General features: G+C 42.9%; 1 protein-coding gene across 1 annotated transcript; it reads left to right on the top strand.

Moving 5' to 3' along the window:
- Nucleotides 1-21,591: 21,591 nt before the first annotated feature.
- LOC137434627 (homeobox protein SIX6) lies at nt 21,592-24,737 on the top strand. Its single transcript, XM_078785064.1, has 2 exons — nt 21,592-22,163; nt 24,524-24,737. The coding sequence occupies exons 1-2, from the start codon at nt 21,592-21,594 to the stop codon at nt 24,735-24,737; spliced, it is 786 nt and encodes a 261-aa protein (XP_078641190.1).
- Nucleotides 24,738-25,077: the final 340 nt, after the last annotated feature.

The raw sequence follows: 25,077 nt of genomic DNA, 5'->3' as shown, positions 1-25,077 counted from the left end.
AAAACAGGATCTCCGACGCTTGACCTCTCCGACCCCAAAATGCACTATATGACACCAATTCCAAAGGTGAGCTGCCTCAGCGATACATCCCACACATACAATCCACAATATCTGCCATTGAATGAACTCTTCAATTCAAGTAAAACACACATATTGATTCGAATTCTGAATTTAGTTCAACAAATTCCAAATCTCCGTCCGACTGCCGCTCGAAAGAAAAAAAACAGCCCATCCTGCAACCATCTCCAAGAAACCGCTTCATATCAACAGTAGGTCGACAAGGGCACTCCGAGTGCTTTCCTGACCCGATTTATATCAATTCGCTTCCCAAACAACTCCCAAACAGATGAAAATCCGGACTCAGTTCAGGACCTCGCCTGTTCTCTCGGATAGACGCTAAAATGGACATTCCCGGCCTGAATTTCCCCCATGTCGAGCAGACCACTTACAAAGCTTCACACCGAAACCCTCTGCTTTGCATATGTCATACAGACAAATACATTGGCTAGATACACACGTCAATTAACATCCCAATATACATTCATTCCTCATTCATATACTCATAGAAGTCTCCCAGACTTCGCGCGAAACTCAGATCGACTCAAATCATGCCTTTCTCCAGCCACTCCCAAACAATCTTTGCTCATTCATGTTACGTCTCTCATTCAAGGAAAAGGATTTTTGGGACGGGTTGGACGGGGGTGGGTTGAGGTGAAAAAGGGAAGGCAGGGCGGGGGGTGTTGGGGTGTTGCCTAGAGCCCTGGGACTGAGCTCAGGTCTTGGGGGGGTGGGGGATGTTGCCTAGAGCCCCGGGACTGAGCTCAGGTCTTGGGGGGGTGGGGGGTCTTGGTCTGGCATCTGGTCCAGCGGCATCAACCGCTGATTTACTTGTTTAACTGCTTACTTAATTGTCCTCTGTCCTGTAGCTTCAATAACCATAGCTGCAATGCTTAAAATTTCAATATTTCAAAAACCATTCCTGTCCTTCTCACCCTGTGGCCACCTGGCCCATTTCCTGTGAGCTTATTTATTTTCTCTTGTCCACCAGATCCTGGCCTGCTTTATCTGGACCTCTGTTGCTTGCTTCCTTCTTGTCAAGCGCAAACGATCCCTCCCCTGGCCAGGGATTATTTAAATCTTTAGTTAACACAGCCCAGTCCTTTACTGGTCTTACCGCGGCAAAATGATGCCTCTTAAACATGAAAGATGCCGGGGTTCCCTTAAGGGGTTCCCCTTCTTTCCTTAGCTTGCTTCCCATCTTATTGCTCTGGGCTGATCCTTCCTGGAAAGTTCTCGGCCTGGCTCAACCTTTACGGCTGTCCGACCTCACTTTTCCCCTTCCCTTGTACCGAACGTTATCTTCACCGATATCCTGCGCAAATCCTTTTACTGGCCATGTTTTTATGGCCTTCTATGTTCCTATGGCCTTCTATCTAAGTTAGCCACAGCCCTTCGTTCCCTGGCATGCAATGGCATACCCCATCTTGTCTCTGGGCTGTTCCTTCCTGGAAAAATCTTGGCCACCTGGCTTCAGCCTATATGGCTGTCCGACCTCATTTTCCCCTCCTGGTGCTAACTGTAACTTTAAGCTTACTGTTAAGTCCTTACTGGTATTCTTACTTGTTTATCCTGGCTTTAACAAAGCCACGTCATTCTGAGGCCTAAAATGAGCCTTTACTTACAATTTCTGTTCGAGTGCAGGCAGCGCGGAAGACAAGGAGACTGAGACCGCTCGAGGGAGGAAGGTACGAATTTGGAATAATAGCCCTCTGATATAAAACAACTCCCACCTTTAATCAAATCAGCGTGCCGGCGCCGGCCTCAGGCAGCCTTCCTCCTGTCCCTCGGGCTCCGTTTCCCGTCGTCCGGTGCTGACCCCACTCCTGGTACCATCTGTGAAGAAGCAGCTCTTCGTTTGGAAAGAAGTCCACAAATAGCCTGAAAAATGACGCAGCTTTTTATTAAAAACCAACTTATACAGATCCGGAAGAAGCCAAGACATCTACAGCAAGAGCCAGTCTCATGCCACGTCAAGCCTTCCTGAAAACACATTGATTCCCAGTCCATTTATATAGGGACACGTTTTATCAGGAAATCTCCGAGGGAACAAACAAAACTGGGAGAGGTTCCTCCCCGGTGGGCCAAGCCCCCACCGTCATCCGCTCTGTTATTCGGGGGAGTCAGCCCTTCCTTATCATTCGGACCAGATATAGTTTCAAAAGCTCCGAGGTGACGAAAATGTAACTCACAGAGAGAAGAGTGCATGCTTGGCCAGATAAGACCATGCTTGGCCAAACAAACCCATATATTTTATGGGTTTGTTTACATGAGTAATTCAAAGCATGTTTATACAGAGTCATGCGTCGCTGTGATTAATACAAAATATATATGGTAAAAACAATAGGTTTATGTCTGCAATCTAATCATTCTACTAGCGTTACACAAGATCACGCGCATGTGAGCGTGATTTTACGACCCGCCTTATCTAGCCTCGAAAAAGCACACGTATACGAAAAACCATTTGCCCAACACGACCTCAGCGAGCCTTTCCTCATCCAAAACTAAACTGAAGCAAAAACCCTTTATTAACTTTATGAAAATAGCATTTTTAAACAACATTTAAATCATAACACATCAGCAACCAACGTCTATAACTGAACTTTAGGCAATAACAAATCTACAACTTGACATATATACAGTATTGCCTCCCTGTGATTTTCCCCTAATGTTCTTATAAAACTCAGCTGGCCAAGGGATGGGCTCCATTAGCCAACCACACCACCAGGGCCGACAAACAGCATTTGCGATCGGCAAGGGAACCCCGCCCCCAAACATTTGCGAAGGACGGTTGGGTTCTGACTCGGAGGACCGGAATTGACAGGCCACGCCCCGAGATTCGTCATTGGGCATCAAGAATGGCCGAGAGGCTACGCCCCAAAGGATGATTGGTTGGGATGATTTGACGGCGCTGGGCGATTGGTCAAGAGGATGATGTCATGCGGACACATCGAGAAAAAGCAAGAGGAGATGACATTATCTCTGTCTTCTTATGCTGGTGTCCGTTGGAGGCGGTCATTTTCTCTCTTTGTTCTGGCTCGCATTGTAGGCGGTCACATTTTCTCTTCTTATGCTGGAGTTCGTTGGAGGCAGTTGTATTCTCTTTGTTCTGGCTTGCGTTGAAGGTGGTCGTATTCTCTCTTCTGGTCCTGACGTTCGTTGGAGGTGGTTGCATACTCTTTTATGCTGGCTTTTATGAGAACGGCTGCGTTGGCCTTTTGCTCTTGTCCTGGTCTTGATTGTTTTGCGTGGGAGGATGACCGGCGCTTGTCTGTGTTCGCCGGAGAGATCATCGGAGCCTTGTTAGAGAAGTAGGGCCACCTGCATAGATTACCTCAGGGTCGGGGTGCGACAAAAAAGTGTCTCTGCGCCATTGTTGGAACGGTTACCGTGCGAGCGGTTTCGGGCCACCTTGAACTGCCATTTCCTTCAACGACCCCGTGGAGAGAGATAAGTGCCGGCACTATAAAAAAAAGGCCATTATTTATTTTTACTTTCGTTTTCTTCTTGTCTGTATATGAGTCTGAGTGGAGACTTCTCAATTAGGAATTATAGTTTTTACCTCGCCTTTCATTTTTGTCTCTTGCATTTCTTTTCATTAAACCTTTATTTTTGCATTTCATTCTTGTATTGTGGATTTTGCTTGGCCCGTATTTGTGTTTGTGGGTTCGGTTTATTGACCGTAAGGCTACGATAGCCTTTTCTTGATAGCTTTTTTGTATACAAAATGTGGAAATGTGGTCTGTTTCTATAGGCAGGAGCTGTGGGATTGAAGAGAGCTAAGACTAATGTACGTAAAATGACTAAGGTTGTATATCCACTGATGTAAGTAATCTATTGATGTGGATCCATGACTGAGGTTGTGGATCTACTGATGAAGGTAATCTACTGATGTGGATCCATGTCCAAATTTGTATATCCACTGATGTCGGTAATATACTGAAGTGGTTCCATGACTGTGGTTGTGGATCTACTGATGTAGGTAATCTACTGGTGTGGATCTGTGACCGTGGTTGTGGATCTGCTGATGTGAAGCCGTGACTAAGGTTGTATATCCACTGATGTAAGTAATCTATTGATGTGGATCCATGACTGAGGTTGTGGATCTACTGATGAAGGTAATCTACTGATGTGGATTGTGGATCCATGTCCAAATTTGTATATCCACTGATGTAGGTAATATACTGATGTGGATCTGTGACTAAGGTTGTATATCCACTGATGTAGGTAATCTACTAATGTGGATCCATGACCGAGTTTGTGGATCCGCAATTTGGAGAGGTTCTGGGCTGAAAGGATCGAAACCTCGAGGAAGATGTTGCACAGCCCAGCTGATGGTCCGTGTGGTAGGGAAACCAGTTATTTGCTTATAGGTCAAGGTTCTTACTGCAGCCAAGGGAACAATGTTTACTATCAAAATTAAGTTTACTATCAAAATAAAATACGCAATTTGACGTCTGTCTGATTATTTTTTTGGCCGTGATACATTCCGTCGTTACTTATCCAATCTCAACTAAACTTGAGAGGATGACTAAGGGTTACACAACGAAGGCTGTAGCGCATTCATTTGCCCCCCTCCGCAAGAGGTTTTCTCCCCTGAGCGGGTTTTCCCCTCCATTGCCGTCAATGGGGTTGCGTGTTGAGGTGTATATCATCAACTAGCTTTATTGTGGCGTTTTTCAAAAGATGCTTTCAATAACAAAATTAATGATAATAGCATATTATTAATGTTATTACGAAATAATATTAATACGAATAATATCCCACCTCCCCAAGGTGTTTTTCCTGCTGTGATAATATGTATAAATAGCGTATCATACCGTTTTCATGAGGGCAACGGCTGACCAGAAGTAAAACTATAATAAACCAGAAACATGTTTGATTACCTTTTAAATAGTTGATAATGCTGTTAAACACTAATATAAGGTGAAATAGCTTTGGAGAAATCCGCACATCAGTCTATGCTAATCACGACATGTCAACGAACACACCTGATCGTAGATCTACTGTAGTCTATATAAGCTCACAACAGTTAATAACACCACCCTTCCTGCCACTTCCATGGAGTTCTTCCAAGGAGTTTTGTGATTTGCAATATTGCCCGCCGACTCTCCCCCCGACACCCTCACAGAAGTAAATGTTACTTTCGGGAATTTAGAATGGTGAAGCATGGTGTGATCCTTTCAATGACCTGATTGAACAACTCCAAGCACGGACCATATAGCCCTAATCGAGGCCAGGCCTTTAATACAACAACAAACAACAACATGCATTTTAAGGCCATTTTCCCTGCTGGAGCGGGGGCTAGCCTTGCGGTCCCCATGACAATCTTCTCCATTTTGCCCTATTTTCTGCATCTCTCCTTGTTAACCCCCTTGCCCGCATTTCTTCTTCCACCATCTTTAGCCAAATCTTTCTCGGTCTTCCCCGTCCTCTACTTCCTTCTACATTCATTTCCATCACTCTTCTCAACCAGTCACTTTCATCCTTCCTCAACACATGACCAAACCATCTCAACCTGTTCCTCTTCGCAGCATCCATCACAGTCTCTATTCCCATCATCTTTCGCAATTCGTCATTTATCCTCCTCTCTCTCAACGACACTCCACACATCCACTGAACCATTCGCATTTCCACCCTTTCCAGCCTTCGTTGCTGCTGTACGTTCATTACCCATGTCTCGCTCCCATAAATCATAACACTTCTCACACATGCAGCATACACCTTTCAATAAAAGAGCAGAAACGTGTATGATGAAAAGTGTATGACGTTTGTTTGCGAGGAAGAGAGATTGAAGCTAGCCTCGTAGTGAAAGTTTGAGTGAGACAGGAAGTAAGACCAGCAATCCTGACACGAAGAGTGTAAGATGGTTCCCGGCACCACTTTAACACACCGAAGTCAGAACGGTAGTACTACCCTGGGCGGTTTCTGTCTACAACCTATTCCCTAAAAACAACTGTCATGCAGAGTCTGATCCTTTCAATGACCCGACCTAACATGTTATAATATCATGCACGGTCTGCTCCTTTCAATGACCTGATCTAACATGTTATAATATCATGCATGTTCTGATCCTTTCAATGACCTGATCCAACATCTAATATCATGCATCTTCTGATCCTTTCAATGACCTGATCTAACATTTTATAATATCATGCATGTTTGGATCCTTTAAATAACCTGATCTAACATGTTATAACATCATGCATGTTTGGATCCTTTCAATGTCCTAATCCAACATGTTATAATGTCATGCATGTGCTGATCTTTTCAATGACCTAATGTAACATAAGAAGTAATAGTAATAATAATTGGCAATAAAAATAAGGATAATAACATGACGCCCCCGGTCGCTCCTGTAGTGAGCGGGTGTACTCGTTTAAATAAAGTTGAATAAGGAATGTGGTAAAATTAACATAATTTACAGCAATCATTCAAATTATATTATATTTTAGGAATAACTGATACTGTACAATTAATTTAAAACTGTCAGACATTTTAGGCATGTGAATATATGTACACACACACACACATTATATATATATATATATACACACACACACACACCCACACACACACACACACACTGTGCATGAATGCATATGTACATCAAGTGCCTAATAGTTAATTTCAGCAAAATATGGCAATTCAAGAAATGCCAGTCAAATATCTCTTAATTTTATACTTCAATTTTGTAAAGGTCACTAAAACCATTTTGTTTTTATTTGCGCATGAATAATTTCCATGAATTTGCACTCCAATTTATTTGACGATCAAATGATGTCACCAAGAAAGGACGGAGAATGGAGATGTCAAACACTGGAGAACGACGGAGTGACGGCTCCGATTTTGGCGGAAGATAAGCCGCCGGGCCAAAATGAAAGCATTTTAAATGCTATTATTTCATGTCATCTCCAAGTGATGGGATAAAGAGATCAGCGGATAGAATGGCGTGAATGAAATGGCCTTATAACATACAACTACGTAAGTCAGAGTCATCGACTTAAAATTCCACCCAAACGCTTGTTCTCAAATTCCCCGGTGGATTATTTTTTATATTGTTGAATAAATTCCAGTTTAATACTTATAAACGCTGGTACAGTAAAACATGACAAAAATATAGATTTTTTATTGTGCCTCCATTCACAAGCATTTCCAATGTTTTAGTGTAATCTTCTTCAAATAAAGAATTTATCAGTAGTTATTAATTAGCCTGGTGTTGGCTTAGCGGTTCGGGTGCCGGCTTGGGATCCTCGGATCCTGGTGTTTCAATCCCGGTCGATCGCTGAATTAATGCCAGGGGGGTTGACTCAGCCCGTCGTCCTTCCGAGGTCGGCAAATTGAGCACCAGCTCACTGGTAATTCCCTGCGTGTCGCAAGAGGCGACTAACAGGGTTGGCGGCAGGAAGAGCATCCGGCCATAAAACATTGCTTCAAAAAGTGGACCGAGGTGCCCGAAAAAGGCCAACCCCTGCTCTGCCGGGGAAAATGGCCTCCAAAGGTGGTTCTTCTTTCTTCTATTAATTAATCACTTAAATCATGTGGTTTATTGTAATGAAAAGTAATTACATCGAGAATTTAAATCTTGCTCCTGTTAAAAGTTCTCTTCCATCTGTTATTTGTGGGAATAATGAATTTTAGATCATGATATGTGTACCATCGTATGCATTTCTCGAGACTGATAAATATCGCTTTGGAAAAATTGCATTCCTTCTTTTAAATTTGTACTTTCTTGAGACTGATGCTTGAATTGCCAGCGAATGTCCCATTAAGTGGATCCTTTTATTCACTTTTGTTGGTTTAAGATTTCACCTTTTCACAAAAGCTGTCATGATGGATGCCAACGAGATGGTGAATTATTCTCTTGGTCACATGAGAAATGTAGCGGGAGTGGAAATATTGTAGATTTAATCAGAAAGTGAAATGACAAAGAGCTTCTCTAAAGACGAACACTTGTAGGTCGCGAATAAGAGACAAGGCCCTGGGAATATTGATGGCAATATGGTAATTGCTTCATGTGTGCTGCAACGAGTTATTTTTCATATCGAACACGTGGGCATATGTGACGTCACAGGAAAATCATGCGATCCTACCTTCATTTTACAGGTATTCCCAGAAAAAGAAAAAACAGCAGCCACAGCTCAAGTGCCAAAAAATTGCCAATGGCGACAAACAAAAGGAGATTTATTTATTTATTTTTTGTATACAACATCGAGGCTCGTGTAAGAGCTAACATCAATCACAAAAAAACAAACTGACACATCAAACATACAATAAAGGGAGCGGGGGAAGAGATGGGGAGAGAGAGGGAAGCACACAAGTACAACATTTGAGAGCAGGGACATCGGGAGATCCGTGGGAGGGAGAAGGCTTGGGCGGAGGAGGCATGGGAAGGCGGGGGGGGGGGGGGGTGAGGGGGTGGGAAAAGTATAAAACACATGGAGACTGCTACAACTTCCAGGAAAAAAAGAGGTCGGGATTTCAAAAAACAAAGTGGATCTGGGGTGAATTATTGGGGGTAGAAAAGATCAAGGTTTTGGATGGGGGAAGATAAGAGATGGTGGTGAACAGCTGTTTTAAAGACCTGGAGGGTGGAGTGGGATTGAAGAGAGTGTGGGAGTTTGTTCCAAAGGTGGGAGAAAAGAGGAATGAAAGAGTGAAGGTGAGCAGAGAGTCTTGATTTTGACAATTTCACCAGAAGAAGGTTGCAGGCAGATCTTGTGCGACCTGCAGGAATATTTGGGGGACAGAGCCCAGAGAGAGCTGGTGGAGCAAGGCCGGAGAGGAGTCGGTAGAAGACAGAAAGACCACCAATGTACCTGCGGTGAGATATTTTCCTGCGCTCCCCAATAAAAGAGACAAGTTATGATCAATTTGGGAGATTTCTATTTAAAGCAGTGGATGGTAGATCCCATTTTATCATGACGAGAGATTATTTAAACATCCTAAACAAGGATGTACGTCACGACTGCGCACTTTGAACAAGATGGATCACATGATGGATTTCAGGGAGGTCTTCTTTCAAGAACACATCGAATGCACCGGTAGTTCATTTGAACCTGACAAAGTCGTCGTCTACCTTCATAAATGATAGTACAGAACTTTTTTTTTCTCGTTTTTGTCTCCATGGTCGAGCCTCCCTCATCTACCTCGAACATTCCTCAAACACGATGAAAACAGAATGAAATACCTACTTTCCACGGCATGCGAGTCTTTCACACATGCGCCATTTTGATGGACAGTGTAATCTATTGCTATGAATGTGGTTTCCTTTCCACATGAGGTTGCACATATTTCCTGCCGGATGCTCATATATGTCAGCTCAAAATAAAGCTCAATGTTCTCAGAAAGGACCATGTTTATTTGCATATAGAGCAGTCGGAAACACGAGTAACATTCTCTTGTTGGATCCATATAATGTTAAAATCCTTGGTATCTGTTGCAGAGCACACGATCCTCTGCACAACAGATCAAGCATCGTGTTAACCGTCTTACCACATTTGATGTGTATGGTGCAGGTGATACAAATAAGAACCTGTGCACAATATTACATACTACCTCAGTTATTGAATAATAGACGATTTGATGTGACGTCATCCCATTGTCTTTACCTTCAACAATGGAACATGTGGCTCCATGTTGCTGGTTGGAAATGCAAGGTAGTTATATCATTTCATTCATGCATTATATATATATTATTATTTGTGAAGATTAGCACAACATAAAGGAATCTAGTTATGCATGTTATCCACTCAAATGGTATTTCAGGAAGCAAATGGCTGAGCCTCACATTGGTTGCTTGTTTCCTGTAGTCAGCACCTGCAAAACAATCCTAGCATCTGATGTTCTGTGACTCTATGACTCATTGCAATGACACATTAAGTGACACACAATGACCACCAACACATACTAAGGGGTTCTTTTTCTTATTTCTGAAAATATATATATAATAATAGTGTAAGGACTCGACTTTGTTATCCCTTTTACGCCGCACCCAGTGACCCGATGCCCACGGCACGAATGGATTTACGATCTACGAACCGCGCTCTTTGTTTATCACGTACAGCCATACTTGAAAAATCTGAATTAGCCGACTTTGGGGCCCAAAAGCATCCGATTAACTGCCGATACGACGCCATCTTATTGGCGTCTGCTGGGTGAAGGCGAAGCAAGCCGTCCGCCGATTGGACAGTCGAAGGCGACAGCAAGCCGTCCACTGAGTGGACAATCCAGAGCATGCATTTGTGCCGGTGTGGTCGATCACGGTGTACGCTAACCTCATCAGGTGGGTTTACCATAATTTCTTCCATATACTGTGAATTGAGTTTCTCAACAGCATAACACCTTCGGGGATGCCGCCCCACCGTCTAAGCCTCAAACCAGGGCTATTATAATGCTTCTCAGGAATCTCGATATTCGTCAAGGTCTTTGCAATGGCACTAGACTTCGCCTTCACCACCTTCATTCTCACGTACTTGATGCAGAAATACTAACAGGTGCCCACCAGGGACAACGTGCTCTTATACCCCGTATCAGACTCACCCCATCTGATGCCAGTTTACCCTTCGTTCTACAGCGAACTCAGTTTCCTGTTCGGCTGGCATATTCAATGACCATAAATAAAGCACAGGGCCAAACATTCCGTAAACTGGGTATCTATTTGCCTGCTCCTGTCTTCTCCCACGGCCAGTTATATGTGGCATGTTCAAGAGCACGGTCGTTCAAAGATGTGTATATCAAGGTTGATAATACGAGTACGCAAGGAGTCGTCAGAGGCTTGACTATTACCCCAAACATTGTTTATCCAGAAGTTTTAAAATAATTTCAACCTCTGATACTGCGTTCATTGTATTATATTCCTACTGCTCTGCCTTGACATTGACGAATTAGCCCCATACTGGCGCATTGGTAAGCCAGTCGATTTACTAATCCGTTCATTTTTTTAAAGTCTATGGTTCTACTGCTGTTCCTTTCCATTGACACATACCACTGTGCCAGTGTGGCCAGAGTGGTGCTATGCTGATTCCTATTACGAATCCATTCATTTTTCAAAAGTATATCGTAGCGTTGTCATTTAAGTAGCTTGCAATAAATACGTTGTTCATATACGCACTCTTCTTTCTCATCTTTCTTCCTAACTCTCACTCGGACAAGCAAATCCCCTATGCCATCCATAATGGTACACTCTATCCATACACCACATCCTCCCTTCCGTGGATGTTCCACGGGTTTCGGCTAGTATTAATAAATTGTACAACCAATATATCATTCCTATGATGGTACCATCAGTTTCGTACAATATAACTCACTGTGCTCCAAGTGAGCGAAAAGAACATTCCCAATGTCTCTGTCCCAGCTTCAAACCAAGGTCGATCCACGCTCCAGTGATCGTCAGAACGATGTTGTATCGAGACCAGAATCCCGTTTGGTTGACAGTCACACTGCCAAAGATGGGCAAAGGTACCCTCAAGAGGCAACTGGGAAATCACACCTTCGAGTATGGACGTTCAAACGGCTCCCAATCGGCGAACCGCAAATTCCCACTCAAAATCCACGTTACACACACACACACCAGGTTAACGTCTGGATGCGGTGAAATGGTTGAAGCGAGTTGAAAAGCCTGGAGCGATCCGAAATCTGGCGTGAGGCAAAATGGCCAACCGGCTCGGACTCGAGACGTAACGGCACTCCAACGATTCTCTTCAGAAATCACTACATAGCAAATCACTAAATAGCAAATCACGACATAGCAAATCACTACATAGCAAATCACTAAATAGCAAATCACGACATAGCAAATCACTAAATAGCAAATCACGACATAGCAAATCACTAAATAGCAAATCACTACATAGCAAATCACTAAATAGCAAATCACTACATAGCAAATCACTAAATAGCAAATCACTACATAGCAAATCACTACATAGCAAATCACTACAGAGCAAATCACTACATAGCAAATCACTAAATAGCAAATCACTACATAGCAAATCACTACATAGCAAATCACTAAATAGCAAATCACGACATAGCAAATCACTACAGAGCAAATCACTACATAGCAAATCACTAAATAGCAAATCACTACATAGCAAATCACTACATAGCAAATCACTACATAGCAAATCACTAAATAGCAAATCATTACATAGCAAATCACTAAATAGCAAATCACTACATAGCAAATCACCACATAGCAAATCACTAAATAGCAAATCACTACATAGCAAATCACTAAATAGCAAATCACTACATAGCAAATCACTACATAGCAAATCACTAAATAGCAAATCATTACATAGCAAATCACTAAATAGCAAATCACTACATAGCAAATCACCACATAGCAAATCACTAAATAGCAAATCACTATATAGCAAATCACTACATAGCAAATCACTACATAGCAAATCACCACATAGCAAATCACTACATAGCAAATCACTAAATAGCAAATCACTATATAGCAAATCACTACATAGCAAATCACTACATAGCAAATCACTATATAGCAAATCACTATATAGCAAATCACTATATAGCAAATCACTAAATAGCAAATCATTACATAGCAAATCACCACATAGCAAATCATTACATAGCAAATCACCACATAGCAAATCATTACATAGCAAATCACTTCATAGCAAATCACTACATCGCAAATCACTACATAGCAAATCACTATATAGCAAATCACTAAATAGCAAATCACTACATAGCAAATCACTACATAGCAAATCACTACATAGCAAATCACTACATAGCAAATCACTACATAGCAAATCACTACATAGCAAATCACTACATAGCAAATCACTGCATAGCAAATCACTACATAGCAAATCACTACATAGCAAATCACAACATAGCAAATCACTACATAGCAAATCACTACATAGCAAATCACTAAATAGCAAATCACTACATAGCAAATCACTACATAGCAAATCACTAAATAGCAAATCACTACATAGCAAATCACTACATAGCAAATCACTACATAGCAAATCACTACATAGCAAATCACTTCATAGCAAATCACTACATCGCAAATCACTACATAGCAAATCACTATATAGCAAATCACTAAATAGCAAATCACTACATCGCAAATCACTGTATCATAAATATCTTTAAAATTCCCAGAAGTGTAGGTAGTCCTGTAAATCTTTCTGTCTGCATGATTATCATGGAAAACTGCCTTTTTCCAATTTCCAGAATTTCTGTAGGTTTTTGTGTTAAGTCTCACATACCGTACTATAACTGTGGACCATCATGGAAGAACCCTAACCCACATACAAAGCCCATGCCTAACCCTCACATCCAGAATCTCATCCCCTCCACAACTCTGACATTCAAGCCCCACCCAAGCCCCCAAATGTTTGGGTTTCTGTGACAAGTCTCAAATGGTATAACTGTGGACCATAAGGAAAAAACCGCAACCCACATTCAAACCCCATCCCTAACATTCACATCCAGAACCCCAACCCCATCACCCCCAATTTATTTGGGTTTCCGTGATAAGTCTGGCAAAGTATAACTGTGGATCATCATCGTCATCATCATCATAATCACAATCATCATAATCATATTGTCTACAGAAGTGAAGGTAGTAATGTAGATCGTAGATCTTCCAGTCTGCACAATCATCAGGGAAAAGTCTATTTTTCCAAGTTTTGTGGGTTTCCATGATATATCGCACATAGTACAACTGTGGATCATCAGGGAAAACTCTCTTTTTCCAAGTTTTGTGGGTTTCCATGATATATCTCACATAGTATAACTGTTGACCATTAAGGAAAACACGCTTTTTCCAATTTTCAGAACTTTTTATGGGTTTCCGTTTTAAGTCTCACATATTATAACTGTGATGACGATGATGAGGAAGATGTGTCATCGTTTTCGACGAATCTCTTCCCAATGAAGGGAAAAACCTGTACAAAGAACCAATTAAAGTGATAGAGGTGTGTGCTATCCCTCTCCCACTTTCTATTCCTATGAGCATCGTTGGCTGCAGGTGCAGTAAATGCAATGTGAAATCTGATGCACATAGGTGCAGTAGACTGGCCAGGTCGTCGGTATGATGACGGCTACCCTTGATGTCCAAAGTGGACACAGCTATCTGCATTTGCTGCACAGTGATGCCTAAATTGGTGTCACCACTGATTTTCATGGGCACATTTATCCACAATGTAGCTCTGCCCAGGCTGACATACAGGTGCGGTTTGATATCTGAGTGTCCCTCTCATAGCCCTAGCCTAAAGAGGCTTCCCCACAAGGCATTGGGGATCTTTTATCCTGGACAAGGAGCCAATACCAGGTACTGTTCAGCTGGAGCCAGCTGAGCCCGGGACTCGCATAGGGCAAGGACGTCACTCCCTCAAGGTAGCTGAAAAACAACTACCCTGCTACCAAAGTATAATTGTGGACCATCATGGAAAACTCCCTTTTCCCAATTTCCAGAAATTTGTGGATGTCCAAGGTAAAACTCGTATTCTGGCTCATCAAGTTAGAGCTTGGAAAGTGGGTCTTCAAGATAAGTCCGACATTGAGAACCATCAAGGCCAAACTCTTCACATCATTCTGTAAGTCTCCCAAGTAGATCTCCTTATCCAGGTCTTGATCGCTCACAAGGTCTTGAACCAAATCAATGAACTCACTTCTCATTTTATGAAGAAGCTTGTTCTTAATTGGTATTTTTGATACAATTTCCTGTGAGAGAAAATAATAACGTATTAATAAACAAGTGAATCCTCTTGGATTGCGCTGATGTTCGGGCATGGAATTTCTAGGAGGAAGCACATGTTGACCAACTTCATGGCGAGCAGGAACAGAACCTTGGGCCGAATCTCGCGCTTCACCAGTGCGCGTGCGCGAATTTACGTCACGTCGGCAGCGAGAAGGGGTTCCCCAACACGAACCAATCAGGAACTGCCACGTCACACTTATATGATCTCAGAATTCCTGTGACAGGAATTCGCGTTACACTGGCTGGAAGTCATTCGCTAGAGGCGCTTCCTCAGCGCTAATAAATGAATTTAATATAAGGTTATTACAGGCTGAAATTAAACTCTGTAAATATTGTTAGATGTGTGGGGGTAGGTAATGAAATACCTTAATCCAGATAGAATTGTGTAGGTTTAGCGTGCTCCATATGCCGTGCAGCCACCTCGATGTATTTAAGTTAGGGCCGGATGTCCGTGTAAGCGTTTATGTATCTCCATGCGAGGGGTGGAGCTATGCTAATTAGGTAGGGCATAAGGATAGATTCCCAGTGTGTAATTGCCCTTGTGATTTTTCCCTTTGTTCTTATGACATTTACTCAGCCAGCCATGCAATCGGAACATCATTAAAACAACATAATCGCCGACGGTTCCCAGACACTACAACCTCACCCAGCCAAATCTTCTTGATGGGCGTCAAGAATGGCCGTGAGGCCACGTCCCAAAGGACGATTGGTTGGGACAATTCGACGGCGCTTGGTGATTGGAGCGAGCGTGACGTCAGAGGGAACTTTCTAGAATGGGGAAAATAAAAGGCGAAGCGACCGCCATGTTGCTCTCTCTTGGTCCGGGCTCTTGGTACGAGCGGTCGCAGTCCCCCGTCTCTCTCTGTCCTGGGTTTGTGACAGGCGGTCACAGTTTGTGCTCTCTCTGTTCTGGCTTCGGTGGAATTGGACGCATACTTTCTCTCTCGTGCTGGTTTGGTGTAAGTGGTCAAGCCATTATTCTCTCTCTCCCTGGGCCATTGGAGGAGGAGGGATTTTGGCTGCCTCACGCGGACCGGCTGGCTGTGGCACGACTTCGCGCCCACTGGCATTTTCCCACGCAGGGCCTGGGAACCAGTCGACAACCATCAGGGTTCGAGGGCCATTTGAGGAGACCAGAGCTGAGTACCGGCCAACGCACCACACCACATTTTATGTTATTTATTTCTCCCTGTGCCTGTATGAGTCTGAATGGAGGGTCCCTCATTTAGGAGTTTTAGTTCACCGTGCATTCATTTTTTGTTGCCTGCATTATTTTCATTGAACCCTTATTTATTGCATTTCTTTGTCGTGCCTGTCTTGTACGTTTATTTATACATGGCTTCGGATAAACCCCCGTCACGTCCGTCCATGCAGGTAAGGACCTGGGTATCCCTCTTCTGCACGCGTGCTAAAGAGATAACACCGCCATATTTTGGGGTATACGCCTCGGGATTAAAGCTCATTTTGGTCATCTGTCACCCTGAGGTCTTCACTACAGGGTAGACGCGACACTATTAAACGAAAATCTTATCTCCATAGATAAGAGTTTGAGTTCAGCTTTTCAACTTGAAGGTTCACATCCATATAGGTAGTAAATCTCCAAGGAACTCCAAAGTCATCCCACTCGAGCTCAGCACAATAGTCCATTCTCAATAAGAGTAAAAAAATATTTAAATTCAGTCTGTGTTCCCTTGCCTAATATAACATTGGTGGGTGGGGTTTTCTTTGGAAATTGCATGGGAAATTCCTAGGCTTGCTCAGGCAAGCCTTGTGGGGCATGACTTAACTGGAAATTGTGTAAAAGTAGGTGGGGCTTATAAAAGTGGGCACGGTCAAGTGAAATGAGGGCAACAGTGGGCGTGACTTTTGAAAAGTAAGCATTGCCTATGAAAAGTGGGTGTGGTTTATAAAAAGTGGGCGTGGCTTATGAAAAGTGGCTTAAAGTTATGAAAGTGAGCGTGGCTTGTGAAAAATTGATATGTGGCTCAAGAGGAACTCAGAGCAGAACATTGAAGAAGGTTTTACATTTTATCTCTCCTCAACAACGATATCTAATCCAAGAATCACGTTCCAACATACTATTTATCAACATTCTTGATGGTGATGAGTGTCATCAGAAAATCAATATATTCCCTAAAGTAGAATATAAACAGATAGTCATTGGTTCTCTCTGAGTTTAATATAAAGGTGCTAGTATGATACACAATAATGAGGTAAGATATGGTGTGTGTCTCCTCTGTCTCTGTCTCTGTCCGTCACTGTCTCTGTCCATCTCTGTCTCTGTCCGTCTCTGTCTCTGTCCATCTCTGTCTCTGTCCATCTCTGTCGCTGTCCGTCTCTGTCTCTGTCCGTCTCTGTCTCTGTCCGTCTCTGTCTCTGTCCGTCTCTGTCTCTGTCCATCTCTGTCTCTGTCCGTCTCTGTCTCTGTCCGTCTCTGTCCGTCTGTCTCTGTCCATCTCCGTCCCTGTCCGTCTCCATCCCTGTCCGTCCCTGGCCCTGTCCATCCCTATCCCTGTCTGTCTGTCTGTCTCTGTCTTTCTGTCTGTGTCTGTCTGTCTGTGTCTGTCTGTCTGTGTCTGTCTGTCTGTCCATGTTTGTCTGTCCATGTCTGTCTGTTGTTACGTGTTCCTCCCTGACCTCCTGGTCTCAGTATACCTCCAAATCCCGAGAGGAGCCACGGCAGAAAAATACGTTACTCTGGGTTAGAAATCAATAGTGAAACCACACCCATGATTATAAACAAACAAATATTGTATTGAAAATCACACCAGAATAACGGTACAACCAATGCAATAGCAATCAAAAGTACACTTCATACATCTTATGATGGTACCATCAGCTAACAGGCATAAGGTAACTCACTGCATTCCCAGTGAGTGAAAAAGAACCCTCCTCAATGTCTCTATAACTCCAACGTGATCCCCTCCAGCGAGTAGTGATGAGACGATGAGGCGAGTAATGAAGCATAGGCAAAGCATTGACAGTCACGTGGTCCAAACCAAAGGTAAACTGGCAGCGGGATGGGAAGTCACAAAGCCCCCCTCCAGACGTGCACGTTCACAGCTCAATCAGCAAACCGCAACGTAATTGGAGACGAAGCGGTCGCACACACACATCCCCGACAAATGGTAGGATGTTGGGGTAAAGCTGACGCGAAGCAAAACCGTTGTTGGAGTCCGAAGTGCGAGGTTCAAAATGGCCGACGGCTCTTACTTGAGTCAATGCGACTGGGCGAGGATTCGTCAAAATCTCAGCGCCCAAACCTGACTACGCAGATTTCTCAATTCCAGCGTTAATTCCTATCGCCGGATGTCCTTTCAAGGAACTCAAAATTCCCTCGTGACTTTCGGTAGACCACGCTTGCTACGGAGCCTCGACGTCACCCATCTTCTCCCTGACTTTGCTCGCCACGCTTCTCTTTCTTTTCTCTTCCTTTTCCGGTTCCCGATCCTGATTCCTGTCTCTTTTTTACCATGAACGCTTTTAACCTTTTAACCACAATAACCATTTCCCTTAAACAACAACAATGATAATACATAGAACCAGAAGGGTTTCAAGTGGATGAAAACCACAACAGCGGAAGGGACGAATCCGTAACACTGTCTGTCTGTGTGTCTCTCTCTCTCTCTCTCTAACACACACACACACACACACACACACACACACACACACGTATAAATAGAATGTTGGTTGTGACATAAGAGCTCGGCAGGGAGCGAACGCCAGTGAGTAACAATAAGCGTCAGTGAGTGTCTGTTTAGTGGTTGTCTCAGAACCACCTCTCCATTCCTCCTCATGTGCAAAAAATTAGTTAAAACAGTAGTGTGGATATTGCTGGGGTGATTTGCGTATCACTTGACTTTTGTGATCATAACAATTTAACATTCTCATAATCACCTGACTTGTAGTTCATAATAATTTAACATTCTCATCATCACCTGGTTTGTGTGTTCAAAATAAGTTAACATTCTCATTATCACTTGACTTGTGTGTTCATAATAGGTTAACATTCTCATGATCATCTGACTTGTGTAAACATAATAAGTTAACATCTATATAATAATAGCGTAAGGACTCGACTTTGTTATCCCTTTTACGCCGCACCCAGTGACCCAATGCCCACGGCACTAATGGATTTACGATCTACGAACCGCACTCTTTGTTTATCACGTACAGCCATACTCGAAAAATCTGAATTAGTCGACGTTGGGGCCCAAAAGCATCCGATTAACTGCCGATACGACGCCATCTTACGACGTCATCGTATTGGCGTCTGCTGGGCGAAGGCGAAGCAAGCCGTCCGCTGATTGGACAGGCGAAGGCGAAAGCAAGCCGTCCACTGAGTGGACAAACCAGAGCATGCATTTGTGCCGGTGTCGGCGATCGTTGTTCAAAGACGCACTCTTCATTCTCATCTTTCTTCCTAACTCTTACTCGGACAAGCAAATCCCCTGTGCCATCCATAATGGTACACTCTATCCATACACCACATCCTCCCTTCCGTGGATGTTCCACGGGTTTCAGCTAGTTCTCATTATCACCTGACTTGTGTGTTCGTAATAAGTTAACATTCTCATTATCACCTGACTTGTGTGTTCATAATAGGTTAACATTCTCATGATCACCTGACTTGTGTGATCCTAATAAGTTAACATTCTTATTTTCACCTGACTTGTGTAATCATAATAAGTTAACATTCTCATTATCACCTGACTTGTGTGATCCTAATAAGTTAACATTCTTATTTTCACCTGACTTTTGTAATCATAATAAGTTAACATTCTCATTATCACCTGACTTGTGTGTTCGTAATAAGTTAACATTCTCATTATCACCTGACTTGTGTGTTCATAATAGGTTAACATCTCATGATCACCTGACTTGTGTGATCCTAATAAGTTAACATTCATATTTTCGCCTGACTTGTGTAATCATAATAAGTTAACATTATCATCATCTGACTTGTGTAAACATAATAAGTTAACATTCTCATTATCACCTGACTTGTGTGATCCTAATAAGTTAACATTCTTATTTTCACCTGACTTGTGTAATCATAATATGTTAACATTCTCATGATCATTAAATTGCCGTCCAATATTTTGATCATCGATTAGAATTTCAATCATTGTGCTGCTTTATAATGCATACTTTGAGTAACTGAAATGCTGTTCAGGTAAATATGGATGATGTTTGTGTGCGAGACCACTCTTCGCTCTTATTTATAAAACCAGGTACAAAATATATCAGGTAGATATTGTAAGGTTGTTATAAATTTGAAACTTTGAACATGATAACGGGTAAAAATGATTTTAATGCTGTTTGTGGGGAGACTACCTGTGCTTGTGAGTTTGTGTGCGTATGCGTGTGCATGTGGGTGTGCATGTGTGTGTGTGTGCGTGTGTGTGTGGGTGTGGGTATGCATGTGTGTGTGTGCATGTGTGTGTGCGTGTATGTGTGGGTGTGCATGTGTGTGTGCGTGCGTGTGGGTGTGCATACGTGTGTGTGCATGAGTGTATGAGTGTGTGCGTGCATGTGTGCGTGCATGTGTGTGTGTGGGTGTGCATGCATGTGTGTATGTGTGCGTGTGCATGTGGGTATGCATGTGTGTGTGCATGTGTGTGTGTGTGTGTGTGCATGTTGGTATGCATGTGTGTGTGTGCATACGTATGCATGTGGGTCTGTATGCGTGTGTGCATGTGCATGTGTGTGTGTGTGTGCGTGCGTGTGCATGCATGTGCATGTGTGTGCGCATGCGTGCATGTGTGTTTGTGCGTGCGTGTGTGTGCATGCGGGTGGGTGTGCGTGCGTGTGCAAGCATGTGTGTGCGTGTGTGTGCATGTGGGTGTGCGCATGTGTGTGTGTGCGGGTGTGCATGCATGTCTGTGTGCGTGTGTGCATCTGTGCATGTGCATGCATGAGTGTGTGTGGGTGTGCATGCGTGTGTGTGCGTGCGTGTGCGTTAATCCATTTTTCCAGAAATCTCAGGTCACACCTCAGTCACCTGTGGTTCCCATTGGCATCTGATAAACACAAGAGTATGCCTTTAGTTCTTCCAACAAAACAAGTTAGGAACTCCTTTTCCCTCCACAGTTCCTTCACCCTGACAATAGATTCGGAAGGAAGAGCAGTAGCCATTGACTAAATGAGGAAAAGGAAAGTGTGCCCTCATACGCAACGAGCGTTGATGCCACACGCAAACGCTGCGCTTCTTCTGCTCCGCCTTTGTGTTTAAGCGCGTTCCTCTGAAGCGTCCGTCCGCCACGAGAGGGGATGGCCGAAGGTTCAACACAGAACGTCGGTGTAATTACGTGATTAAAAAACCCTGTGCGCAGCCATTTCCCAGCATATGGACAAATCCGCAGGCAATGTGTCTTGATGCGACGTGCGGTCCGATTGGCACGGCTAGGGGCCAGCCTTGGGAGGTGCTCAAGAAGAGAGTGAGAGAGGGAGATGACGAGGGAGCCTTGACAGTGATGGGGAGCGGAGCCATGGAAACGGGGGCAAGGCGTTCCGCTGTGACCAATCGGCGCTCGCCCACAGAGTGTTGCCTGTTAGCTTTGGTTCTTTGGCCACCAAAGCTCGAGCACGGAGCTTCACTATTCACAGATAAATATTCGCCCCGCAGCAAAGCCCGGCACCCCACAAATAGTGAACACTCGAGCGGTTTTGCCACGGTCAACCACCTTTCTATGCTCTCCATCATCTCCCCCGGCTCGGAGGGTGCTTCGCTTCTTTATTGCTCTCTCCAAAGCACAGCGCCAGCGTTTGGAGGCTCCATGTTTCACCTGCCCATCCTGAGCTTCACGCCGCAGCAGGTGGCCAGCGTGTGTGAGACGTTGGAGGAGAGCGGCGACGTGGAGCGACTCGGTCGTTTCCTCTGGTCGTTGCCCGTGGCTCCCGGTGCTTGGGAGGCCCTAAACAAACACGAGTCTGTGCTACGTGCTCGCGCAGTCGTGGCCTTTCACGCAGGTAACTTCCGTGACTTATACCACATCCTGGAGAACCACAAGTTCACCAAAGAGTCTCACGGGAAGTTACAAGCTATGTGGCTCGAAGCACATTATCAAGAAGCCGAGAAACTGCGTGGACGCCCACTCGGACCTGTTGACAAATACAGGGTCCGCAAGAAGTTCCCTTTGCCCAAGACCATTTGGGATGGTGAGCAGAAGACTCATTGCTTTAAGGAACGAACACGAAATCTGCTTCGTGAGTGGTACCTTCAGGATCCATACCCAAATCCATCCAAGAAGCGTGAACTCGCTCAGGCGACGGGCCTGACCCCGACTCAAGTTGGAAATTGGTTCAAGAACCGCAGGCAGCGAGACCGTGCAGCAGCAGCAAAAAACAGGTGTGTTGTCAATACCTTTGTCAACGTTGTACCTTTGTATACTATATATATATATATATATATATATATATGTATATATATATATATATATATATATATATATATATATATATATATGTACAAAAATGTAACCATACAAACACCCACAATCATAATGCCGCAGGCCTGACATAAAAGGTTCATGAAAGCAACTCATAGTTTCCACTTTCTTTGAGCAAGTGTTATTTTTAAACGTTTGCGTTACAACAATTTAAACTTTTTAAACCGAACAATCAGCCCCATTTTTTTCTGCTTTAATGTAAGGTCACAGACTTACTGATGAGCCCTCATACTAAGGGAATTGGCACATTGTCAAACAAATTTCGATGTTAAACAAATGAATCCTTCATTTAACAAAATATGAATCCTTCATTTAACACAATATTTTCATCTCAAATTGCACGACCCTGGAATGTAATACGCGTGGAGGAAAACATCCTCGAATGTATGTTGAGCACGATGAAATAGCATGGATGTTATAAACTGCTTGAATCGTGAATAAAGGATTCGATATTATTTGTTTTGCTCATCATTTTTCTTAAACCGTGATACATGAACTAATACAAGAAAACTATATTTAATTTCAAGTTCATCTGGAAAGATTGTGTCATACAAGGAGCGTTGATAATATTCGACAGATGAGACACAATAGCCCAACGTATACGAACCAAGGTTTTAAAAAAAATGTATCGTTCAACATACGTCTATATGATTAGTATAAATTCATATTTACTATAATTATACACACACTTATATGTATGTATGTATATATATATATATATATATATATATATATATATATATATATATATATATATATATATATGTATATAATATATATATATATAAATGTATATATTAAAGGAGGAAGGTGCTTCCAACTAGAAAGTAAAACGAGATCTACTCCACAAATTTGAGCAAATAAGCAAGAGCAGACCCGGTCTCAGGATTCCTCAGGCCAACATACCTGATGAACGTGTCTGCTCTTGCTTATTTGAAAAAATTCGCAGAGTAGATCTAGTTTTCCTTTCTTTATGGAAGCGCTCTCTTTCTTTAAAAATGTACAATCCCAACCACACCAACGTTATACCATAGACATACATATATATATATATATCTATCTATATATATATATATGTATATATGTATATATATATATATATATCTATATGTATATATATATATATATATATATATATATATATATATATATATATATATATATATATATATATATATATATATATATATATATATATATATATAATATAATTATATATATAATTTTTATATCGCATTTGTAGAACATATTGAGTGGCCCCTGTAATGTAAGCGCTATTGTTTTTGATCAGAATATTCGCTGTTTTTTGTAAAATCGGAACCTCGGCTTATATAATCCAAAGGGAAAATGCGTTATCATTGAGCCTTAAATTACACTTAAAGGAGAATATCTGGATACGATGTTCTTCAATCAACACAAGAAGAGACTTTTAATAACTCTTCTTTGTGTCAGCGACAATGGTATGCTCTGATTCATAGACGAGCCTCATACATTAGTCGTAAAATCTACATTGATATTTACTTAATGATAAAATAATAGGTGCAAAAGAATGAAAAATGAAATAAAATACATATGGAACACCGATCAATGATAGAACAAAGAAGGAACAAAAGATATATCCACCAATGAAACAGTTTTTAACCCACATTTAACAATTACAAAACATCAACGTTTGTATTTACAGCATTTATGTTATATTACAAACTAGAATTATTATTTTTTAAACCGACATCGATGTCTCTTTCAATTGCCCTTACGTGCAATAAGACGGTCCTTGTAAATGCCTTTTGGGGTATTGAGTGCAGCTGTTTTCGACCTTTTGTCTTTTTGTTCGCATTATAGGACCGCGACGACCGCCGGAAAACACTCCTGAATGCCCTCCCAAAAATATTCCTTAAAGTCCACCTGAAAAAAAAAAGTCCTGAAAAAAGCTCCCAAAAGTCCGTCCGAAAGCACTGACGAATGTCCGACCGAAAAAGATGCCGTCCGCCCAAACTCCCGATATGTCTGCCGAAAAACAATGAAACCTCTGCCTCGAAACTCTCCAAGACCTTCCCACAATAGACGGTTGAGGTTTCACGGTGAGCAGTCCGAGCTTTCACACCACACATTTTCTTTTCCACCCACCGATATTTGCCGAATTGTGTACCTAGCTATAGTCCTGCCATATTCATTCCATTCTCTAATATATCGGATCGGATATCCGTAACTCATGCAGACCTCCTCCAATTTCCCCTTTCTATTCCCCCACCGCACGCAGGCTCCAGCAGCCGCTCGCGCTGTGCCCGTCCGAGCGCGCGCTCCACACCTGCACGGCGCAGCCTTACGACTCCAAGCGTCGCGGCCTGAGTGAGTCTCCGACCTGCACCGTGGCCAGTCCTGGTGCGGGCAGCCTTTCGAGCCTGAGCGATAGGCCCGGGATAACGGCCTGCACGACGTCACCGGCGTGCAGTGAAAATGACTGCGAGGACTGAACGACGACCTACCTGGATCCAGTGTGCACGAACACTCGGCATCGCCGATACGTATATTAGTCCTGGCATCTGGAGAAAGGCACTGCTGGAGAGACGACGCACGAAAATCGTTCTACCTATAGTTCTACCTGAGTGACAGAATGAACAAACTCAGTGTCGTGCAGGCAGCAGTTTGACCCAAAATCTATTTTCTCTGCACTTTTGTTGCTTTGAGCATCCGTTGGAGGCTCCGTTAATGGGACTGACGATCCGTTTTGTTCGATTCTGCAGCCCTTATAACAAAGAACCAAGTTTTGCTTTCCACTCGCTCCACAAAGAGTGGTATTCGTTGCTGAATTCA

Source organism: Myxine glutinosa, chromosome 9 (assembly GCF_964187855.1).
Source record: "Myxine glutinosa chromosome 9, kmMyxGlut1.1, whole genome shotgun sequence".
NCBI lineage: Eukaryota > Metazoa > Chordata > Myxini > Myxiniformes > Myxinidae > Myxine > Myxine glutinosa.
This window is presented reverse-complemented; position numbering and strand designations above follow the sequence as displayed.

Coding starts and splice junctions, on each gene's coding strand:
- LOC137434627 (XM_078785064.1), top strand. CDS start 21,592: ATGTTTCACCTGCCCATCCTGAGCTTCACGCCGCAGCAGGTGGCCAGC. Junction 22,164..24,523: donor GCAGCAGCAGCAAAAAACAG/GTGTGTTGTCAA, acceptor CACCGCACGCAG/GCTCCAGCAGCCGCTCGCGC.